Source organism: Helicoverpa armigera, chromosome 31, assembly GCF_030705265.1.
Source record: "Helicoverpa armigera isolate CAAS_96S chromosome 31, ASM3070526v1, whole genome shotgun sequence".
Classification (NCBI taxonomy): domain Eukaryota; kingdom Metazoa; phylum Arthropoda; class Insecta; order Lepidoptera; family Noctuidae; genus Helicoverpa; species Helicoverpa armigera.
In genome coordinates this window covers 458258-477447 of record NC_087150.1, presented here as the reverse complement: position 1 = coordinate 477447, position 19190 = coordinate 458258, and the positions used below count along the sequence as shown (strand labels likewise).

Here is a 19190-nt window from a genome sequence, read left to right as displayed (position 1 = left end):
TAAATATCAAACTCGCTTAAGCCGAACATAAACGAATCTGTGCAAATAAGTACAATTACCTATATCATTTTGCGAGACTCTGAATGTTATCAGGCAATCTAACTTTCACAATAATGATTCAGAGTCATTTTGTTTAAAGAAATAAATAAAATATTACTTATTTTCTAACCCAATGAACCTCCTCTCCTCTGTTTGCTTTTGTCCCAGTTTCTTCGAACACATTAGGTTCAAAGGGCGAGGGCATTTGTTCGGCCCAGCCCCCAGGGGATGTATGGCAAGATGGTCGGCAAGCAAATTGTTGGACAATGACTACTACCTTGCTACGTATAATAATCTGCAACCACCAACATGTATTGCTCACGGGGTCAAACAATGTCGTCAAGGGATGTATATGTGTACCGAATTTTTATATGCAGTTGATAGCTGTACATTTTCAAGAGAAAATAGCTGCTAATAGCATCAACTACACCCAAAGATGGTCAGACCATATTTAGTGGTTTCGTTTCAAATCATTGAGGTAACGTGGTAGAAGTTTCTTCTAACATTTGGCAAGTTCGGGTTCGCCATTACTGCTGTTTCTGACAGTGACATTGACTCCTAACAGAATTGACGTTTCAGTTTGGCATTTTTTTGCATAGTTTGCGACTCCCGATCGCTACTTGCTGAGCTTTATTCCGACTTGTTTGTTACTTAAATTGTCGATTATATTCTTAACAACTAGGAATAAACGTTCTGCGATAATAGAACAGGGCTTACATCATCGTATAGCGGCTTAGTTTGTCTTATAAGTCGTGTTTTTGCGAAAACATGTAGCTTATAAGTATGTGTCGGCTTTAGTGATCATATTTCACGGTTCTGATAACAGTTTGTTTCATTGTTTCGAAAGAAACGAGGTGTTATGTTCGTGTTTTAGCGTTTAGCAGCCGTTAGGAGTTTGAAACGTGAGTAATTTATGGTTAATTCAATATCTTTGTTAACCTCTATTCTTATTGGATAATGGTTACATTAATGCTTGTACTGTCTATATCTTGTTGCCAATTAATATTTACATCTAGATAATAAGTAGCTTTGTTTACCCCCGTTTAAAATTACTATCATTAAGAAGACCAAGAAATGACGAACTAGTAGGCGCAATGGTCACCATGCCGGCCTGTCGAATTGATAGTCCCGGGTTCGATTCCCGGTATGGTCAACATGTGTGATGAGCATATTGGTTGGCTGTGGTCTGAGTGTATATATGTTATGTGCCACTTCTGTTGGCACCCACAACACAAGCTAATCAATAGCTTACTATAGGGCTAACCGACTGTGTGTGAAAGGTGTCCTGATATTTATTCATTCTTTCTGAAAATTTTCAGCTATTTAATAGTGAAACCATTGCAGACTATCAGCACATGATAATTATGTAGGTACTAATGCTCGCTAATTTCTGCAAGTAGATACCATTATCATTTGCCTAGCCTTTCCTCAAAGGGTTATAAAATTACTGGCTAACACAAATAATAGTAATTCTGTTTGTCTGTTACGTTTTTATAGAAAACTACTGAACTGATAAAAACCAAGGTGTTGGCAATTAAACTTTCATTGGAGACATTATGTCAATTCTCTTGCAACAAGTGCCAGTAACGTCAAGTAGTGCCTGCCTAAGCTGAAATAACCTAAACATTTATGCACACAATCTTATCAATATATATGTACTCCACTAGCCATGTCCCATGGGAACTACTGACCATACCTGAATTTTTAAAATAATTTCAGTCGTTTCAGAGCCTTTAAAACAAAAAAAAACCTTTTCATTAGATATATTAGTATGGATAGCTTCTTCGAAAGCAAAACGTGGACATATATTATCAAATCTCCTAAACAGTTTTGAGAGGCCCACAAAAGGTTCTCCACAATGCAGTCCAGAAAAACATGATGGATTAAGCTTCAAAATTCCCTTCTCATTCCAGTTCACGATGATGGAAGCATGCTGTTCTCGCTTCACGTCAGCGGAGGGGGGCGCGCGCCTCGCTGCCGCCGCCGCCACCAAGAACATTCTCGCAGTAGAATACGCTAGCTTCATACCCGTGAGGTTGCTGTATGAGAAGGCCTATCAGATCCGCGGGTAAATTGCTTTGTGATTCTAGTAGCAATTAAGGAATTTCAACAGTAAAACTTTTTGAAAGAGTGTATATAGAGTTTCTTGCTGGTTCTTCTCCATAAGACCAATTTTTTGGAACCATGCAATTAATGTGACGTTTCATAAGAGCCTGCAAAAGCCTATTTGAAATAAAAACAATTTGTTTTCGATTTTGAAAGATAAAACTGGCAACTGGCACTTTAGAATTCATCATCTGCCTAGACTTTTCCCCACTATGTTGGGGTTGGCTTGTTGTCTAACTGGATGCAATTGCGCAATCCTAACTGCCTACCATATAATCTTTACCTTCTCTTCTCAATCCATCCTAAGGTTGTCTGGAAGAGATTGCTCTTAGCGATAAGACCGCCCATTTTGTCACCTACTTTAACTAGTTTAAGATCAAAATTGAAAAATTGGTGTAGGTACCTAATAAAGAATATCTTTGTATCTATCTATCAATTGTGTATCAGTATTTTATAAGGAGTAACTAAGAATTATGTACATGATATTGTATGTAACCTCGCGCATTTTGCGAATTGGTTGAATTGTATCAATCATCAGATATGACACCCATTATGTATGACAGTTGTAAAGGAATTATAAACATAACTTCACATAAGAGTGTGTGCTGAGCGTCCCTAGTATTAGATTCATTTGCCATGGCTGTCGCAGTATATTCTGATAAGTGTGCCTTCACTATTAACCTGACTATTGCAATCCATTGTATAAAAATAAGTCGGGTTTTCCTTCCTGCGGTATAACTCCAGAACGCACGAACCGATTTCCACTGTTTTGCATTTGTTGGTAAGGTCTCGGGCTCCGTGAGGTCAATAGGATAGTTTTTATCCCGGACTTGAAGAATTCTCTTGGAAACGCGATATAAGCCAACTCTACGCGGGCGAAGCCGCGGACGGAAGCTAGACGGAAGAAGAAGCTATATGATTAATTAAAAGAGCCAGTAGAATGTTAGGTTTTGTTATAAGAAACTCCAGAGAATTTAAGAGTGGCACCAAGATCCTATTGTACAACAGTCTTGTACGAAGTACTCTGGACTACTGTAGTGTTGTGTGGCGTCCTCACTACGCGGACCACATACTGCGTATTGAGCGGGTACAAAAAAGGTTCTTGTGGCACCTTGCATACTCAACGGGTAAAGCTAAGCTTCTTAAATCCTACATCAACCGACTCCAATACTTCAGGATGCACTCACTATCATCTCGTAGAGAAGCATATGCACTATTTTTGTTCAAACTAATTAGGAACCAAATAGATTGTCCCGATTTGCTCAGTATCCTAAGGTTTCGCGCTCCCTCGAGATATCCCCGCCAACCAATAACGCCACTGTGCCCACCACTGAGAAGGCCAGTGTTGGGTGCAAACCATGTTATACCCAGACTGTGTAGAACTATGAACAGCTATAGCGATGTGATTGATGTGCACAGTGACAGTGTTGGTCAATTCCGTAAAGCAATTTTTACTAAAATGCACTGTAATAGATAATTTTAATTTTATTTTTTTAGTATAATTAATTTTGTAACTCACTTTTCTGTCCATTATTTTCATAAAGTATCAGTTTGTAATATTCTATAAATAATGTACCTATTGTTAACTGTTACTATTATGCATGCTGTGTTAGCCTTTAAGTGATTATTACACTCGCACATGTGTTTTATCTTTTAGTTATAGTGATGAAAAAGTGTAATAATTGTTGGTTAACCTATTTAAATAAATAAATAAACATGTGTTGCTAGGGAATTTGTTGTGCCACTTCTTCTAGTACTTACTAGCAATAACATATGACGATGTTCCAAAACTGCTGTGTTTCAGTCTACTTTGAATAATTTGTTCCAGTGCTTTAAGATTCGCTATAATATTTGTAAAAAAAAATTACATTATGTAAGTGGGTCTGATATTTTTTTTACCACCTCTGTTTTCTAAACATATACCCATGTTTTCACAAAATAAATTATCTTTATCTTTTGGTGCCAGGTACAGTCAACTTCAGGTCAGTGGTAACAGTTTTATAGGAAAATCGTACTTATTACTATTGAGTTAAGGTGCATGACAGTTACCACTGATGTGCAGTCTACTGTACATGACTTTGTGGCTTTACTTCCTCAAATAATAATTAATCCACCTATTACATGTTCCAGCTCTCTATCGGAAGGGCGCAAACGCTCAGTCTACATCACCCGCGCGTCCCGGGTACAAGTGGTGGCCTTCGAGTTGAAGATACTGACAGACTTGGCCACGGCGGCTGCTCAGCTGTACCCTGATGTGAACGATTGGAGCGATGAGTTGGAGACCAAGGAGGTTGGTATACATTTGTCTAGGGATATATAATCTTAGACCAAGGAGGTTGGTACACATATATCTAGGGATACAAACTCCTTGTTATGTGTTTGAGCTGAAGATACTGACAGACTTGGCCACGGCGGCTGCTCAGCTGTATAGTGACGTGAACAATTGGAGTGCTGAGTTGGAGACCAAGGAGGTTGGTAGCATCATACTTTACTTCTTCCAGCTCTCTATCCGAAGGACGCAAGCGCTCACTATAGACGAAAGAGGTTGGTACACATATATTTAAAGAGATTATAACAGTGTGTAAATTTACAATAATCTCGTTGACACGGTTCGTGAGATACAGCCTAGTGACGGACGGACAGTACAGTCTTCGTAAAAAGGTCCATTTTTACCTTTTCGGTGGAGAACCCAAAGAGGTATATTTTTGTATAATTTATGTACTGTCTATTTATCTATATGTATTCAATATTGTATCCATATGTATACTAGCTGTGTCTTGAGGTCTCGTCCGCGTTCCGTGGAAACTAATTACTGCATCTGGACAAAATATATACGTGTCTTAACTAAGGCATAGTGTGGCTTCCCAACAATGAAAGAATTTTTTGTAATTTGTTCAGTAATTCCGGAGACTAATCAATTGAAACAAACAAACAATCAAATCTTTCGTTTTTGTATATTAGCATAGATAATGCGAAAATAACTCTGGCTCATATTTATTCTAGATCAGCTTTCTAACATATTTTTTTGAACACCTTTCCCAGGTCCTGATCTGCACCTCGTCAGTGCTGAAGCAGCTACTAGAGGAACAACTCCTTAGCATCAGCAACATCAACGTGCTCATCATAGACAGCTGCCACCTCATATACAGCGACCAGGACTTGAAATATGTAAGTACATACTCCATTTGAGTAGGCAATAATAGCCTCCAAGGACGATTTCAGCCACGGCGGCTGTTCTCATGTAAGGAGATCAGCCAGCTGCGCAGGACATATTATAGTGCACGAGCATTTGCTTGGACACAGGTGCACTCACTATTCCTTCACTCTCATAACCCAATGGGATGACAGTCCGACACCACAAAATATAACTTATGTTGTGTTTCAAATTGGTTAGTATTTACCTTTAGGGTCCAAACATAATTTTATATGACCAAATGTTCAATAATAGTAATTCTTCAGTCTTAAATATTATTTTTATTTACAGATAATGCGATCATACAAGAGATGCCCACAAGCAGACCAACCAACCATCTTAGCTCTCACCTACCCTCTATTTTCCACTAAAAAAGACTTAGATAAAGACAATAAAAATAAACCTAACGACACAAACAACACACAGAAAGATCTAGAACAACAATCTTCTGCAAAAGAGAGTGAGATTGAAGAAGATAATACTACAGGAAAGATGGAGATTGAGAACACAAAAAATGTTGAAAATCAGACTGAAATTAATGATAAATCAAAAGCAGAGAATGAGATAGAAGGTAAAGAAATAGCCTTAAAAGAAGATATAAAAGAAGAAATGACAAATGGAGAAGGAGAAAGAGAAAGACATGTACAAGCAGTGAAACAACAAGAGTTAGGAGAAGAGATGGGAGTGTATGAGAATTTGGATGACTTCGACATGTATGAGAAGTTAGAATGGAAGATAGAAGAGTTGGAGAGTGAGCTGTGCTGTCAGATGGACTTGGCTGAAGATATTGATGGTGGGAAGAGGTGAGATTGAATTTTTTATATCTGCTATCTGCTTCCCGCGGATTCATCCGAGTCCCGTGGGAACCGCTGGTCATGCCGGGATAAAACTTACTCATGTTACTCAAGAAGAGTGTAGCTTTCCAACAGCGAAAGAATTTTTCAAATTGGTTCAGTAATTTTGGAGCCTTTGGGGTACAAACAAATAAACAAAAATATTTCCTCTTTATTCAAATAAAATCAAAATATCATTGTCAGGCTACATTGACCTTTAAGTGTAACATTAATATATATTATTAAATACAAAATTTTTGTATATAGAAACTTAAAACTATGTTAGTATCTTACAATATTTGTACCTACATAGAATAGATGATTCGTATAATGTTGTTATTACTAATGCCACTTTAACATATATTTCAGGACGGCCTCCTCAATCTCCAAGCCCAAGGAACTAATCATAGAGTACGGTTTGCGTCCATCAGACGAGACGCTGCCCGCTCTGTACCAAGATGTAGATACATACATGAGAGTGACCGTACAAGACGCTTTACACTTCATTGATGATCACCGGTAAGTACATAATACTGCTAGAGAGTTCAATGTTCATCATAGAGTACGGTTTGCGTCCATCAGACGAGACGCTGCCCGCTCTGTACCAAGATGTAGATACATACATGAGAGTGACCGTACAAGACGCTTTACACTTCATTGATGATCACCGGTAAGTTTTACAACCTATTTGAGTAGGCACTAAACTAAAACAATCTTTATCATCATCCTCCGAGCCGTTTTCCCAACCATGTTTGGGTCGGCTTCCAGTCTAACCGTATTCAGCTGAGTACCAGTGCTTTACAAGAAGCAACTGCCTATCTGACTTCCTCAACCCAGTTACCCGGGCAACCCGATACCCCTTGGTTAGACTGGCGTCAGACTTACTGGCTTCTGACTACCCGTAACGACTGCTAAGGACGTTCAAAGGCAGCCGGGACCTACAGTTTAACGTGCCATCCGAAACACAGTCAATGGTGTCTAAGATTTACTTAGAAAGTACATACAAACTTAGAAAAGTTGCATTGGTACTTGCCTGACCTGGGATCGAACCTGCGCCCTCGTACTTGAGAGGTTGGTCCTTTACCCACTAGGCCACCACGACTTTAAATACTGCAAATATAATGGCATAAGTTTGTAAGGATATGTGATCGAAATAAATGAAGAAACATTACGAAATAAAGTCGACATGAGAACTTTCTCCCTTAATGGTAGCTATATAATCACAAAGGATCGTAGCGTAACGAAAATTGACAGCTGTATGTAGTTCTGATGACAATACAATAATATGGTACTGTCGAACTGATCTGATGATGGTGCCGCAAGATATGAACTGGAACTTAATGATGGAACATCGTGTCATAGCTGTGTTTGGACTTGTTAGAAAAGTCTTGTAATTATTCTTACGTGCATTTGTAAAAAGTCGTGGTGGCCTAGTGGGTAAAGGACCAACCTCTCAAGTATGAGGGCGCGGGTTCGATCCCAGGTCAGGCAAGTACCAATGCAACTTTTCTATTTTTGTATGTACTTTCTTAAGTATATGTTAGACACCAATGACTGTGTTTCGGATGGCATGTTAAACTGTAGGTCCCGGCTGTCATTGAACATCCTTGGCAGTCGTTACGGGTAAGTCAGAAGCCAGTAAGTCTGACACCAGTCTAACCAAAGGGTATCGGATTGCCCGGGTAACTGGGTTGAGGAGGTCAGAAAGGGAAGTCGCTCCTTGTAAAGCACTGCTACTCAGCTGAATCCGGTTAGACTGGAAGCCGACCCCAACATAGTTGGGAAAAGGCTCGGAGGATGATGACATTTGTAAAAGGGTGTTTTATAGTGTATTTAAACTAATTTATTTGTATTCCAGCCATGACCCCACAGAGATATACGGCGAGGAGATGTATGACGAGTTCATGAGTATCCCGGACCCCAAGATAGACCCCACGCTGGTGTTCAAGCAGTTCCTATACGTGCTCGATCAGTTGGGTGAGTTCTATTCATGTGGGATTTTAGACTTTCTTACAAAGGTGTAGAGTTCAATATTAGAATTAGCTTGACCAGATGGGCGAGTCCACTTTATTGCTTATGTTGATATGGGATTTTAGACTTTATTGTAAAGGTGTAGAGTTCAATATTGCGATTAAGTTGTATGTTTATTTACTTTTTAGTTTTTTTCCGGGTCCCGTGAGAACTTCTTCTCGTACCCAGATAAAATATAGCTTATGTTACTCAGGGATAGTGTTGACGCCCAACAGTGAAATATTTTTTCAAATCAGTTCTGTAGTTTTTAAGAAATTGCAAAAAATGTCTCCTTTTTATTTTTTTAATGTCGAGTAAAGATTTACATCTATACTAATATTATAAAGAGGAAAACTTTGTTTGTTTGTTTGGTTGTAATGAATAAACTCAAAAACTTCTGGACCGATTTTAAATATTCTTTCACCATTAGAAAGCTATATTATCTGCGAGTAACATAGGCTATATTTTATCCCGGTGCGGGCAGTAGCTCCCACGGGACGCGGGTGAAACCGCGGGAAAACGGCTAGTAATAATATAAAAGTAAAGATTGACATTTAACAAGTCAATTGGCGAACACAGCTATTGCTTGGTTATTTAAAGCCTACATATATCTTTCTATCCTTAAAAAAACACTATTTTATCCTCTCATTCCAGGCCCGTACGCAGCGGACAAAGCAGCTTTCGCGTTACTAACAAAATTAGAAAAACTCAAAATCAAAATACCTTATGAACGCCACTTCATACTCATGTGTTTATGTACCACAGTATTTTTGAAAATCCGATGCTACGCCGAAATGATTTTCGAAAAAGTTGACGACGAATGGGAAAGATTAAAGACCTTTTCGTCGCCGAAAATCATGAGATTGGCCGAAATTTTGGAGAAGTTCAAACCGCCGGATATTCGGCCTAACAATTCGGTTGTTAACGGAAAGGATAGTCGGGATAGTAAGGATAGTAATGAGGTCGTGTCTACTGGTTGTGATAACTTAAGTAAAGGGAATTTAAAGAAAATGTTAAGTGAAATAGAAGATTGTGATTTCGCATCTTTAGGCGACAGAATTGAAGATCGAGTGAATACTTACGTTTGTAATTTAAAAGACCTTGACTATCCTATAGAAGACTATCCTTTAAGCATTAATAGTCAAATCCTTTTAGATCAGGATATTAACGAGACAGATATTCCTGAATCGGCTGAAGATATTTCTAACAATGATAGTTCAACTATCCCACATGAAACAACCAATGTCACTATAAATGACCGTGATAGTGCAGAAAAATCAATTAATCGAACGGATAGTGGTGTTAATATCCCGGATAGTTGCGTTAACGGGCCGGATAGTGCCGTTAATCAGCCGGATAGTCGTACTACCGAAGTGGCGTTACAACAGCGAGGGATGTTAGGGTTTCCCAGACGTGCAGGGTACAGGATGAGAGGCAAATCTCGGATGCAACGCAACAATGCAGCGAGGGTGCTGCAGATGCAACAGAATCCAGATGCACTTTGTGGCATCGTGTTCATGAAGGAGCCACTGATGGCTAAGATTCTGTTCATGGTGCTTGTGGTAAGTGGCTTCTTTATTTTTAACCGACTTCCTTAAAAATAATAGGTTCTTGTTTCAGATGTTTGTATTTTTTTTTTGTTTTATGTTTGGTTTCACATTTCTGGTTTATTTACCAACCGATTTGAATAATGTTTTTTTTGATCGAAAAGGTATGTTTTTTCATCAGATCTGATGATGGGGAACCCTTGATGATGATGATAAAGGCTACTTTCGAAGGTTGTGGTCATGCAAACGGTAGAAGCTAATTACTCAGGTGTATGTCTGACTAACTGTTTCTCGCGGTTCTACCCGTAGTCCCGTGGGAACTACTGTACGGGCAGTATTGCCTATATTATTGTCTATACTTCACAATGGTTTTTCCCAGGATATGTCTATTATTGTCTATACTAGCTTCTGCCAGCGGTTTCACGCGCATCCCGTGGGAACTACTTCCCGTACCGGGATAAAAAGTAGCCTATAGCCTTCCTCGATAAATGGGCTATCTAACACTGAAAGAAATTTTCAAATCGGACCAGTAGTTCCTGAGATTAGCGCGTTCAAACAAACAAACAAACTCTTCAGCTTTATAATATTAGTATAGATACGTTACAACGGTTGTTCCCAGGACATGTCCCGGAGTAACCCCCACTTATCGTACTTGAGCGTACAGTATTGCGGCACGGAGCTACCGGCCGATCCCGGGACTGAGCCCCGCGAGTGTCTGCGCCAGGGGAAGCGGCAGGAGGACGTGCTCAAGAAGTGAGTTGGATACCTAGACTATCACCGAGTAAAATAGGCTATAATTATCGGCACAAATAGAATGCAAGTCACACTAACATCGTTCGATTACGTCATCCTTTGTTCATCATTATCATCATCATCTCAGCCATAGGACGTCCACTGCTGAACATAGGCCTCCACAGATACCTGTTGGAGGCGACCTGCATCCAGCGTCTTCCGGCGACCTTTATAAGGTCGTCTGTCCACCTTGTTGGTGGACGTCCTACGCTGCGCTTGCTAGTCCGTGGTCTCCACTCCAGCACTTTTCGGCCCCATCTGCCATCTGCTCTGCGAGCAATATGGCCTGCCCATTGCCACTTCAACTTGCTAATCCGGTGGGCTATATCGGTGACTTTGGTTCGTCTACGGATCTCCGCATTTCGGATTCGATCACGTAGAGAAACACCGAGCATAGCCCTCTCCATAGCTCGTTGAGCGACTTTGAGCTTCGAGTTGAGGCCGATAGTGTCCTTTGTTCAACGGTTTTTTTGAAACTATTGGTAAATGGTGTTTCTATTGTTTTTAATCTGTTTACTATTTTTTTTGTTGTAGATTCCGCATGCACGAGTGTAACCTGCTTCTAGCGACGTCTGCGCTAGAAGAGGGCATTGACCTTCCGCGGTGCAACCTCGTCCTCAGATGGGATGTACCGCCCTCGTAAGTAGAAATACCTAATAAATGTTATCTATGATAACTTTGTGCCATACTTTAAAAGTAATGTGTGAATGTTACATATTTTGATGTAGAAAATACACAGGTATATTCCTTTATTGATGATATGATATCCCAGACGTTTTATTTGACTAGCTTCTGCCAGCGGTTTCACCCGCATACCGTGGGAACTACTTCCCATACCGGGATAAAAAGTAGCCTATAACCTTCTTCGATAAATGGGCTATCTAACACTGAAAGAAATTTTCAAATCGGACCAGTAGTTCTTGAGATTAGCGCGTTCAAACAAACAAACTCTTCAACTTTATAATATTAGTATAGATTGACCTTTATTTACCTCCCCACTCAAACATACTAAACACACTCTATCATTTCTCCCCAGCTACCGCTCGTACGGTCTCTGTCGCGGCCGAGCCCGTGCTACCCGGGCTACAGCTGCGCTACTGTGCAGCAACAGTCGCGAAACTACGGAGATGCTGCTGCAAAACGTCGCTACTTACAGGGAGCTGGATCAGGTAGGATTTATCATAATCATTGGCACGAATCTTGAGCGCTGACCTTCACCTGCGCAGAAGTGATTTATTGTGTCCCTTTTGTGGTATGAAGTGAGGCGCGGGGGCTAAAGCGGTGATTGGCCCGCAGCGCATCGCGTCATAGCCGTCACTCGGGATTGGTTCTTTGCTAATAAATCACTTCTGCGCAGATGTATAGGTCAGAGCTCAAGATTCGTGCCGATAACTATACCAGTGTTTGACAATAAGCGACTATCTATCTGACCTCCTCAACCCAGTTACCCGGGCAACACAATACCCCTTGGTAACACTGGGTGTCAGACTTACTGGCTTCTGTCTACCCGTAATGACTGCCAAGGATGTTGAACACTCGCGCGACAGTCGCGCTACTGTGCAGCAACAGTCGCGATACTACAGATATGCTGCTGCAGAACGTCGCTACTTACAGGGAGCTGGATCAGGTAGGATCATCATCCTAATCCTCCGAGCCTTTTCCCAACTATGTTGGGGTCGCTTCCAGTCTAACCGGATGCAGCTGAATACCAGTGTTTGACAAGGAAGCACTGTCTATCTGACCTCCTCAACCCGGGCAACCCGATACCCCTTGGTTAGACTGGTGTCAGACTTACTGGCTTCTGACTACCCGTAACGACTGCCAAAGATGTTAAACACTTGTCGCTACATATAGGAAGCTGGATCAGGTACCTACGATTGTCTTCTAGTCTTCATCTCTCGAGCCTTTTCCCAACTATGTTGGGGTCGGCTTCCAGTCTAACCGGATTCAGCCGACTACCAGTGTGATACAATGAGCGACTGCCTATCTGACCTCCTCAACCCAGTTACTCGGGCAACCCCCCCCTTGGTTATACCTACTGTGATAGCCAAATGATAGCCGATAAACGTATAGAAACTTCCCGGTCTTTGTACAGAAACTTACTTTGGGCACTTTAAAACCTTTTTTTAAGCGTGCCACGCTTGCCACGCTTACCTAACGATTTATAAACTACTAGCATTTTCACCCGCTTTCCACCCATCCGGATAACAAATAGTATCTACTGTTAATAATGCTGTTTTCTTTCAGATTATCAGCAGAAAATGCGGCTGTGGCATTCAGGATGAACCTCCGCAAACCGAGGAAGACCACGCGGACGCCTTCACAAGCTTCGTCAAACCCTACACTCCTATAGATATTAGCCAAAATATACAGGAAAGCAAAGATATCAAAGATAAAGATAAAGATAAGGATGAGAGCAAAGATAAAAGTGCAGCTAGCAAAAGTAAAAAAGTCAAATTCGAAAGTAAAGTTCAAGAAAAAGTTATAACTGATAATGCAAATGGGATAGACACGGGTGATAATAATATAAGAGTAAATAATAATGTAAGTTTAAATAACGATAGTGCGAATATTCATTCCAAAAATAACAACGAAAATATAACTGAAGAAGTTAACACTAATAAAAATAATGCCGAAAACATTATTAACAACGCAGTGAAAACAGTTAATAATGTCGTTAAATCTGTTAACGAAGTAATAAATAATGTTAACGAAGCTGTTAATATAGGAATTAACGATCTCATTAACCAAATTATTGACGAAACCGCTAGTTTGAATGTTAGTGATGAACTAGAAAACAATAATGGTGACATTTCTAATAACGTAGACGCTCAAACGTCACAAAATAGCGAAACTGGCGAATTGGAGGTAAAATTGGACAAAAATCATGTTGATATCGATAATCATTCGATAAGAAATGAAATCGATATTGAACCAATTAAAACTGAAATCGAAAATCATTCGAGTACAAACGACTCGATAAAAACCGAAACCGATATTGAACCGAATACAACCAAAATCGATAAAAGTTCGAATGACAAAGAAGAATCGAATAAAGAAATCGAGTTATCGTTCAATAATTGTGAGAAGTGTTACAACGTGAAGATCAGTGGTGTGTGTCTGTGTGCTAATGTTAATATGTACTATCAACTCTTGGCTAAAGCTAGTGCGATGAATAAGACGGATTTCAAGAAGAATATTAGTGAAAATGAACCTACTGCTAGTGTTGATTTGAGTACTGCAATCGCGCTTATTAATAGGTAAGTTTTCTTACTTTTAATAATAATAATCATCTGCCAAGTCTTTTAACAGTATAGGGGTCGGCTTCCAGTGTAACTTGATATAGTAATATAATGGTCTGTAACTTGGAGAGACTGCCTATCTGACCTTCACTACCTAGTTACAAGGCCAAACTGATAATTCTTGGCCAAACTTTCTGCCTTTTTAACCGACTTTCCAAAAAGGAGGAGGTTATCAATTCGGCCGGTATGTTTTTTTTTTTTCTATGTATGTACATCGATTACTCCGAGGTTTATGGACCGATTTACGTGATTCTTTTTTTGTTCGACTTGGAATAGCTGCCAGTTGGTCCCATAGTCATCAGGTCAGGATCTGATGATGGAAACCCTGAGAAATCGAGGGCAACCTTCGAAAGTTGTAGGCATACATAGGGTAAAAACTTGATACTCAGGTGTACGCCTAAAAGCACTATTCAACAGTGAAGATTTGGAGCTGAACTGATGATGGAAACCAGAGAGGGTCGAGGGAACTCGACAACTGAATATGTAAACTACCTCGTGTTTGGGCTTAAATTATTTGTATTGACAAGACCTTTGCAACAGTGAAGGTTTGAAGCTGACCTGATGATGGAGACCAGAGAAAGTCGAGGGAACTCGACAACTGAATATGTAAAATACCTCGTATTTGGACTTATATTCTTTGTATTGATGAGAACTTCCCACTTGTATGGATAGTGACAACTATACGTATCACTGAAAAGCTTTAAATAAAAAACTTTTTTACAAAAAAATTAAACCGACTTCCCAAAACACTAAAAAGCAAAAAACTATTTTTAGGTGCATCGGCCTAGAAGTCGGTGGCAAAATTAACTTAGTAACATCCATTAGACACCGAATTCTAGGCCGATGCACCTAAAAATAGTTTGTTTTTTTGGCTTTTTAGTGTTTTGGGAAGTCGGTTTATTTTTTTTGTAATTACCTGTAACGACTGCCAAGTATGTACAAATGTGTAAATGACAGCCGGGATGAATTTAAGGTACCTTCCGAATCACGGACCGATCGCTTATACCTAATCGATCCTCCTATGCGGTTATCGCTTGCTAGCCTCTGTCAGCGGCGTCAACCGCCTCTCAAGGGCACCACTTCCCGCAATTGGATAAAAAGTAGTCTATATGTTATTCTGATAAAAAAGCCATACATAACTGTCAAATTTCATTAAATCCATTCGGTATTTTTTCCGTGAAAGAGGAACAAGCATCCGTCCATAAAAAATTGTCATTTATAATATCAAGGCCCAAGTTAACCAACAACATAAATGTCCCAACTTTTCTTTAAACTTCTATCTTCTTCGAAACTTCAACGTGAAAAATCATAGTAAACAGAAGAGTCTTAAGAAAACTGACGTCTATGTTGCCTGAGTATTACTTACTTGTAATTTCTCAGGTACTGCGGCAAACTACCTTCAGACACATTCACCCGACTGGCTCCTCAGTGGTGGATGGAAGAGATTCAGCTGCCGGTAGCCGGGTACAATGATACCCGGACCGCTTACATCTGCACGCTGCGACTGCCTCTCAACTGCCCCGTCAAGTATAATATAGTGGTGAGTTATAGTATACTAGCTGTTTACCCGACTGCATACAGGTGGATGGTAGATACAGCTGCCGGTAGCCGGGTACAATGGTACCCGCACCGCTTACATCTGCACGCTGCGGCTGCCTCTCAACTGCCCCGTCAAGTATAATATAGTGGTGAGTTATACTATACTAGCTGTTTACCCGCGGTTTCACCCGCGTCCCGTGGAAACTACTGCCCGTATCGGGATAAAATATAGCCTATGATCACCGGGTATAATATAGCTGCCCGACAGTGAAAGAACCTTTCAAATCGGTCAAGTAGTTTCGGAGTCTTTAAGGTACAGAAAAATGTTTCATCTTTATTATCATCTTCTGTCAATGCCTTTCACACCTTTTTTTTGGGTTGGCTGCTAATCTTACCGGATGAAGCAGAGTATCACTGTGCCATGGTCAACCCAGTTACCCGGGCAACCCAATACCCCTTGGTTAGACTGGCGTCAGACTTACTGGCTTCTGACTACCCGTAACGACTGCCAAGGATGTTCAATGACAGCCGGGACCTACAGTTTAACGTGCCATCCGAAACACAGTCAATGGTGTCTAAGATATACTTAGAAAGTACATACAAACTTAGAAAAGTTGCATTGGTACTTGCCTGGGATCGAACCCGCGCCCTTACACTTGAGAGGTTGGTCCTTTACCCACTAGGCCACCACGACTGTAGAACAAAGCTAAATAATATAACATTGTTTTCAGGGACACCCGATGCCCACTAAGGTGTTGGCGCGAAGGATGGTGGCGCTACAAGCGTGCAGGATACTGCACAAGAGTGGAGAACTGGATAACCAACTGATGCCTATAGGTAAGTTTATATTAATACTAGCTGGTGCCCGCGACTTCGTCTGCGCAGGTTTAGTATTTCGAACAATATGTTTACAAATTGTAGCCTATGTGTTATTCTGATGTATAAGCTATATTATTGCAAAGTTTCATTAAAATCCATTCAGTAGTTTTTGCGTGAAAGAGTAACAAACATCCATACATCCATACATACAAACTTTCGCGTTTATAATATTAAGTAGGATAATTAGATTAAGGCTTTTCAAGTATGTAATAAATAGTGTTATAAGAACTGTACAAAAGTGAAGCAGAAAAGTTTTGAATTAATAGGAAGTTTGAATATCGTAATTTTTAAGACTGTTTAAAAAATGTCCGCACCGTTTTAAATTGCAGAACCAGTTTTATATACGAAAAAATGTTAACTTCTAAATTGTTTTCAAGATCTATCGTTTGTTCATATTTCCTAAATGGCTTACTTCGAGAATGCAAAGTTTATTTTTAAACTCAAACTGCTTATTTAAATTAGGCATATAGATCAGCACTTTACGGAATTCAAAACAATAACAGTCCTTGAAACGCCCACCCACATCACTTTTTTGCTGAGAAGAAGAAGTGGCGCAACTCCCCAGCAACAACGTGAACGATGATTGACGCGAATTGTAACAATCTATTAGGTGACCGTTTTTTTTACAACAAAGTATATTTTATATAGTATAATTTTAATATATAATAATTGATTTTCCTAGGTAAAGAGAACTTCAAGGCGGCTGAGCTGGGCGGGTCGGGCGCTGCTCGGGAGACGGACGCCGGCGACTCAGCCCGCCCCGGCACCACCAAGCGACGGCAGTATTACTATAAACGAGTGAGTCTTATATATATTATATCGGGCGTGTCGTTCAAGAAAAAAGAAAAATACGTAAAAATAAAAAAATGAATGATGAAATGAAAGTAAATTTTCCATTGAAAACTGACAGCTGTCAACTGATCAAAACATTCGATACTCCTAACTTTATCTCTGCTTTACACGTCATGATGTTGTAAATTATAAAAACGAAAAATGACTCCTGTGGTTAAACCACTGAATGGATTGGGTAATTTTTTTTACAATTCGCCATAGAATATCATAAAGTATATGCGATAGGATTTAATGTGATTGTGAACGACACACCCTGTATATTGTGTTTATATATTATATAGCTAGGTGCAGAGAACTTTAAGACGGCACCACAGTATTGCTAGGAGGAAACTTTCAAATCGGACCAGAGGTTCCTGAGATTTTATCGTGTAAACTAACTCTTCTGCTTAGTATTACTATCTAGACAACTCTAAAACTTCTGGAATTGAATTGTCTAAAAACCGAAAAAAAATGCAGTCCCAGCTTGGCCTTGTAGCCATTTGAAAATAGATATTTATCATTATGAAAAACACAATAATTTTAAAACGTTTTCAAATTGGATGTGTATTCGACGATTGACGACAAGAAGCGACTGCCTATCTGACCTCCTCAACCCAGTTACTCGGGCAACCCATACCCCTTGGTTAGACTGGTGTCAGACTTACTGGCCCTTCATAACATCACTAAGTATTATTTCTCCCCCTATTCTTCCAGACAGCCTGGGCATTCACGGACTGCCAGCCGGTCATAGACTCGACGGACGAGGAGATATACCCGGGCGTAGACCCCAGCACGTTGGACATAGACAGCGACACAGAGCCGGGACAACCGGAGGATACTCAGAAGGAAGAGGCGGGTGAGGAAGTCAGGAAAGAGGGGGGAGGTGAGTCTTGCAGAAGTTTTAAAGATAAGAAAGTTCTTCGTTTTTGGGGCAGTCCTTTGTAATCCTGATGTTCGACAGACGTTTTCAGCTCATTTTGAATAAATGTTTTTTTTTGTCACATTTTCAACAAATTTTCTTCCTCCTGCCCTGTTCTCAATTTTATTTGGGGTCGGCGCAATATGTCATCCTCTTCCATTTCCCCTATCACTCGTCATACTGACACTCACTCCCTTCTTATTCATGTCATCTTTCAGGCAATCCATCCGTCTTTTCTTAGGTCTTCCTCTTCCTCTTCATCCATCTTTTTCAACAAATGATGTAATGAAACCAAGTCTAACCAAGGGGCATCGGGTTGCCCGCGTAACTGGGTTGAGGAGGTCAGATAAGCAGTCGCTTCTTGTAAAGCACTGTTACTCAGCTGCATCTTGTTAGACTGGAAGCCGACCTCAACATAGTTAGGAAAAAGGCTCGGAAGATGATGATGATGTAATGAAATAATTTTATCGTCTTCTCAGGTAAAAAGCGCAACATGCTATACGCGATAGTGTGCAAGCTGTGGTGTGCTCTGCCGGAGCGCTACAACACGCGCGGCCGCCGCCTGCACGCGCCGCAGCTCGCCAGCCAAGCTATAGGCATACTCATGTCCCGCCACGAGCCTGACAGGTCAGTTCTATATACATCGAAGTAAAGTCCATTTCACGAAAGAAGTCCCGTAGCTAGTGTCTACGCGATAACTCAGTATATACGTACAAAAATATATATACTAGCTTCCGCTAGCGGCTTCGGCCGCGTGGTGTGTTGATAAAAAAATGGCCTATGTGTTAATCCAGGGTATCACCTATCTACCTACCAAATTTCAACCAAATCGGTCCAGCCGTTTTAGCGTGAAAGAATAACAAACATACATCCATACATTCTCACAAACTTTCACATTTATAATATACTAGCTTCCGCCAGCGGCTTCGCCCGCGTGGTGTGTTGTTAAAAAGTAGCCTATGTGTTAATCCAGGGTATCACCTATCTACATACCTAATTTCAATCAAATCAGTCGAGCCGTTTTTACGTGATTGAATAACAAACATACATCCATACATTCTCACAAACTTTCACATTTATAATATAAGTAGGATAATATAATAATATAAGTAGGATTATAATATAAGTAGGATTCAGTTTTTTGCCCGTATCGCTCTATAGAAAGCTACATACTTTTGAACTAAACTCACCATTATTTAG

The 19190-nt window shown here is 40.2% G+C and overlaps 1 protein-coding gene across 1 annotated transcript in view; it reads left to right on the top strand.

Moving 5' to 3' along the window:
- The first annotated feature begins 631 nt into the window (after positions 1-631).
- LOC110383485 (endoribonuclease Dcr-1) overlaps positions 632-19190 on the top strand; it is a 47480-nt gene continuing 28921 nt past the window's right edge. Inside the window, exons 1-17 of the mRNA XM_064043152.1 lie at positions 632-941; positions 1953-2107; positions 4276-4435; positions 5188-5313; positions 5630-6141; positions 6541-6690; positions 8030-8148; positions 8836-9743; positions 10348-10481; positions 11055-11159; positions 11557-11689; positions 12768-13780; positions 15203-15362; positions 16093-16198; positions 16923-17038; positions 17786-17954; positions 18470-18617. Coding sequence (XP_063899222.1) covers positions 1959-2107; positions 4276-4435; positions 5188-5313; positions 5630-6141; positions 6541-6690; positions 8030-8148; positions 8836-9743; positions 10348-10481; positions 11055-11159; positions 11557-11689; positions 12768-13780; positions 15203-15362; positions 16093-16198; positions 16923-17038; positions 17786-17954; positions 18470-18617 — 4208 coding nt within the window. The 5' untranslated portion in view covers positions 632-941; positions 1953-1958. The remainder of the gene's footprint in view (positions 942-1952; positions 2108-4275; positions 4436-5187; positions 5314-5629; positions 6142-6540; positions 6691-8029; positions 8149-8835; positions 9744-10347; positions 10482-11054; positions 11160-11556; positions 11690-12767; positions 13781-15202; positions 15363-16092; positions 16199-16922; positions 17039-17785; positions 17955-18469; positions 18618-19190) is intronic.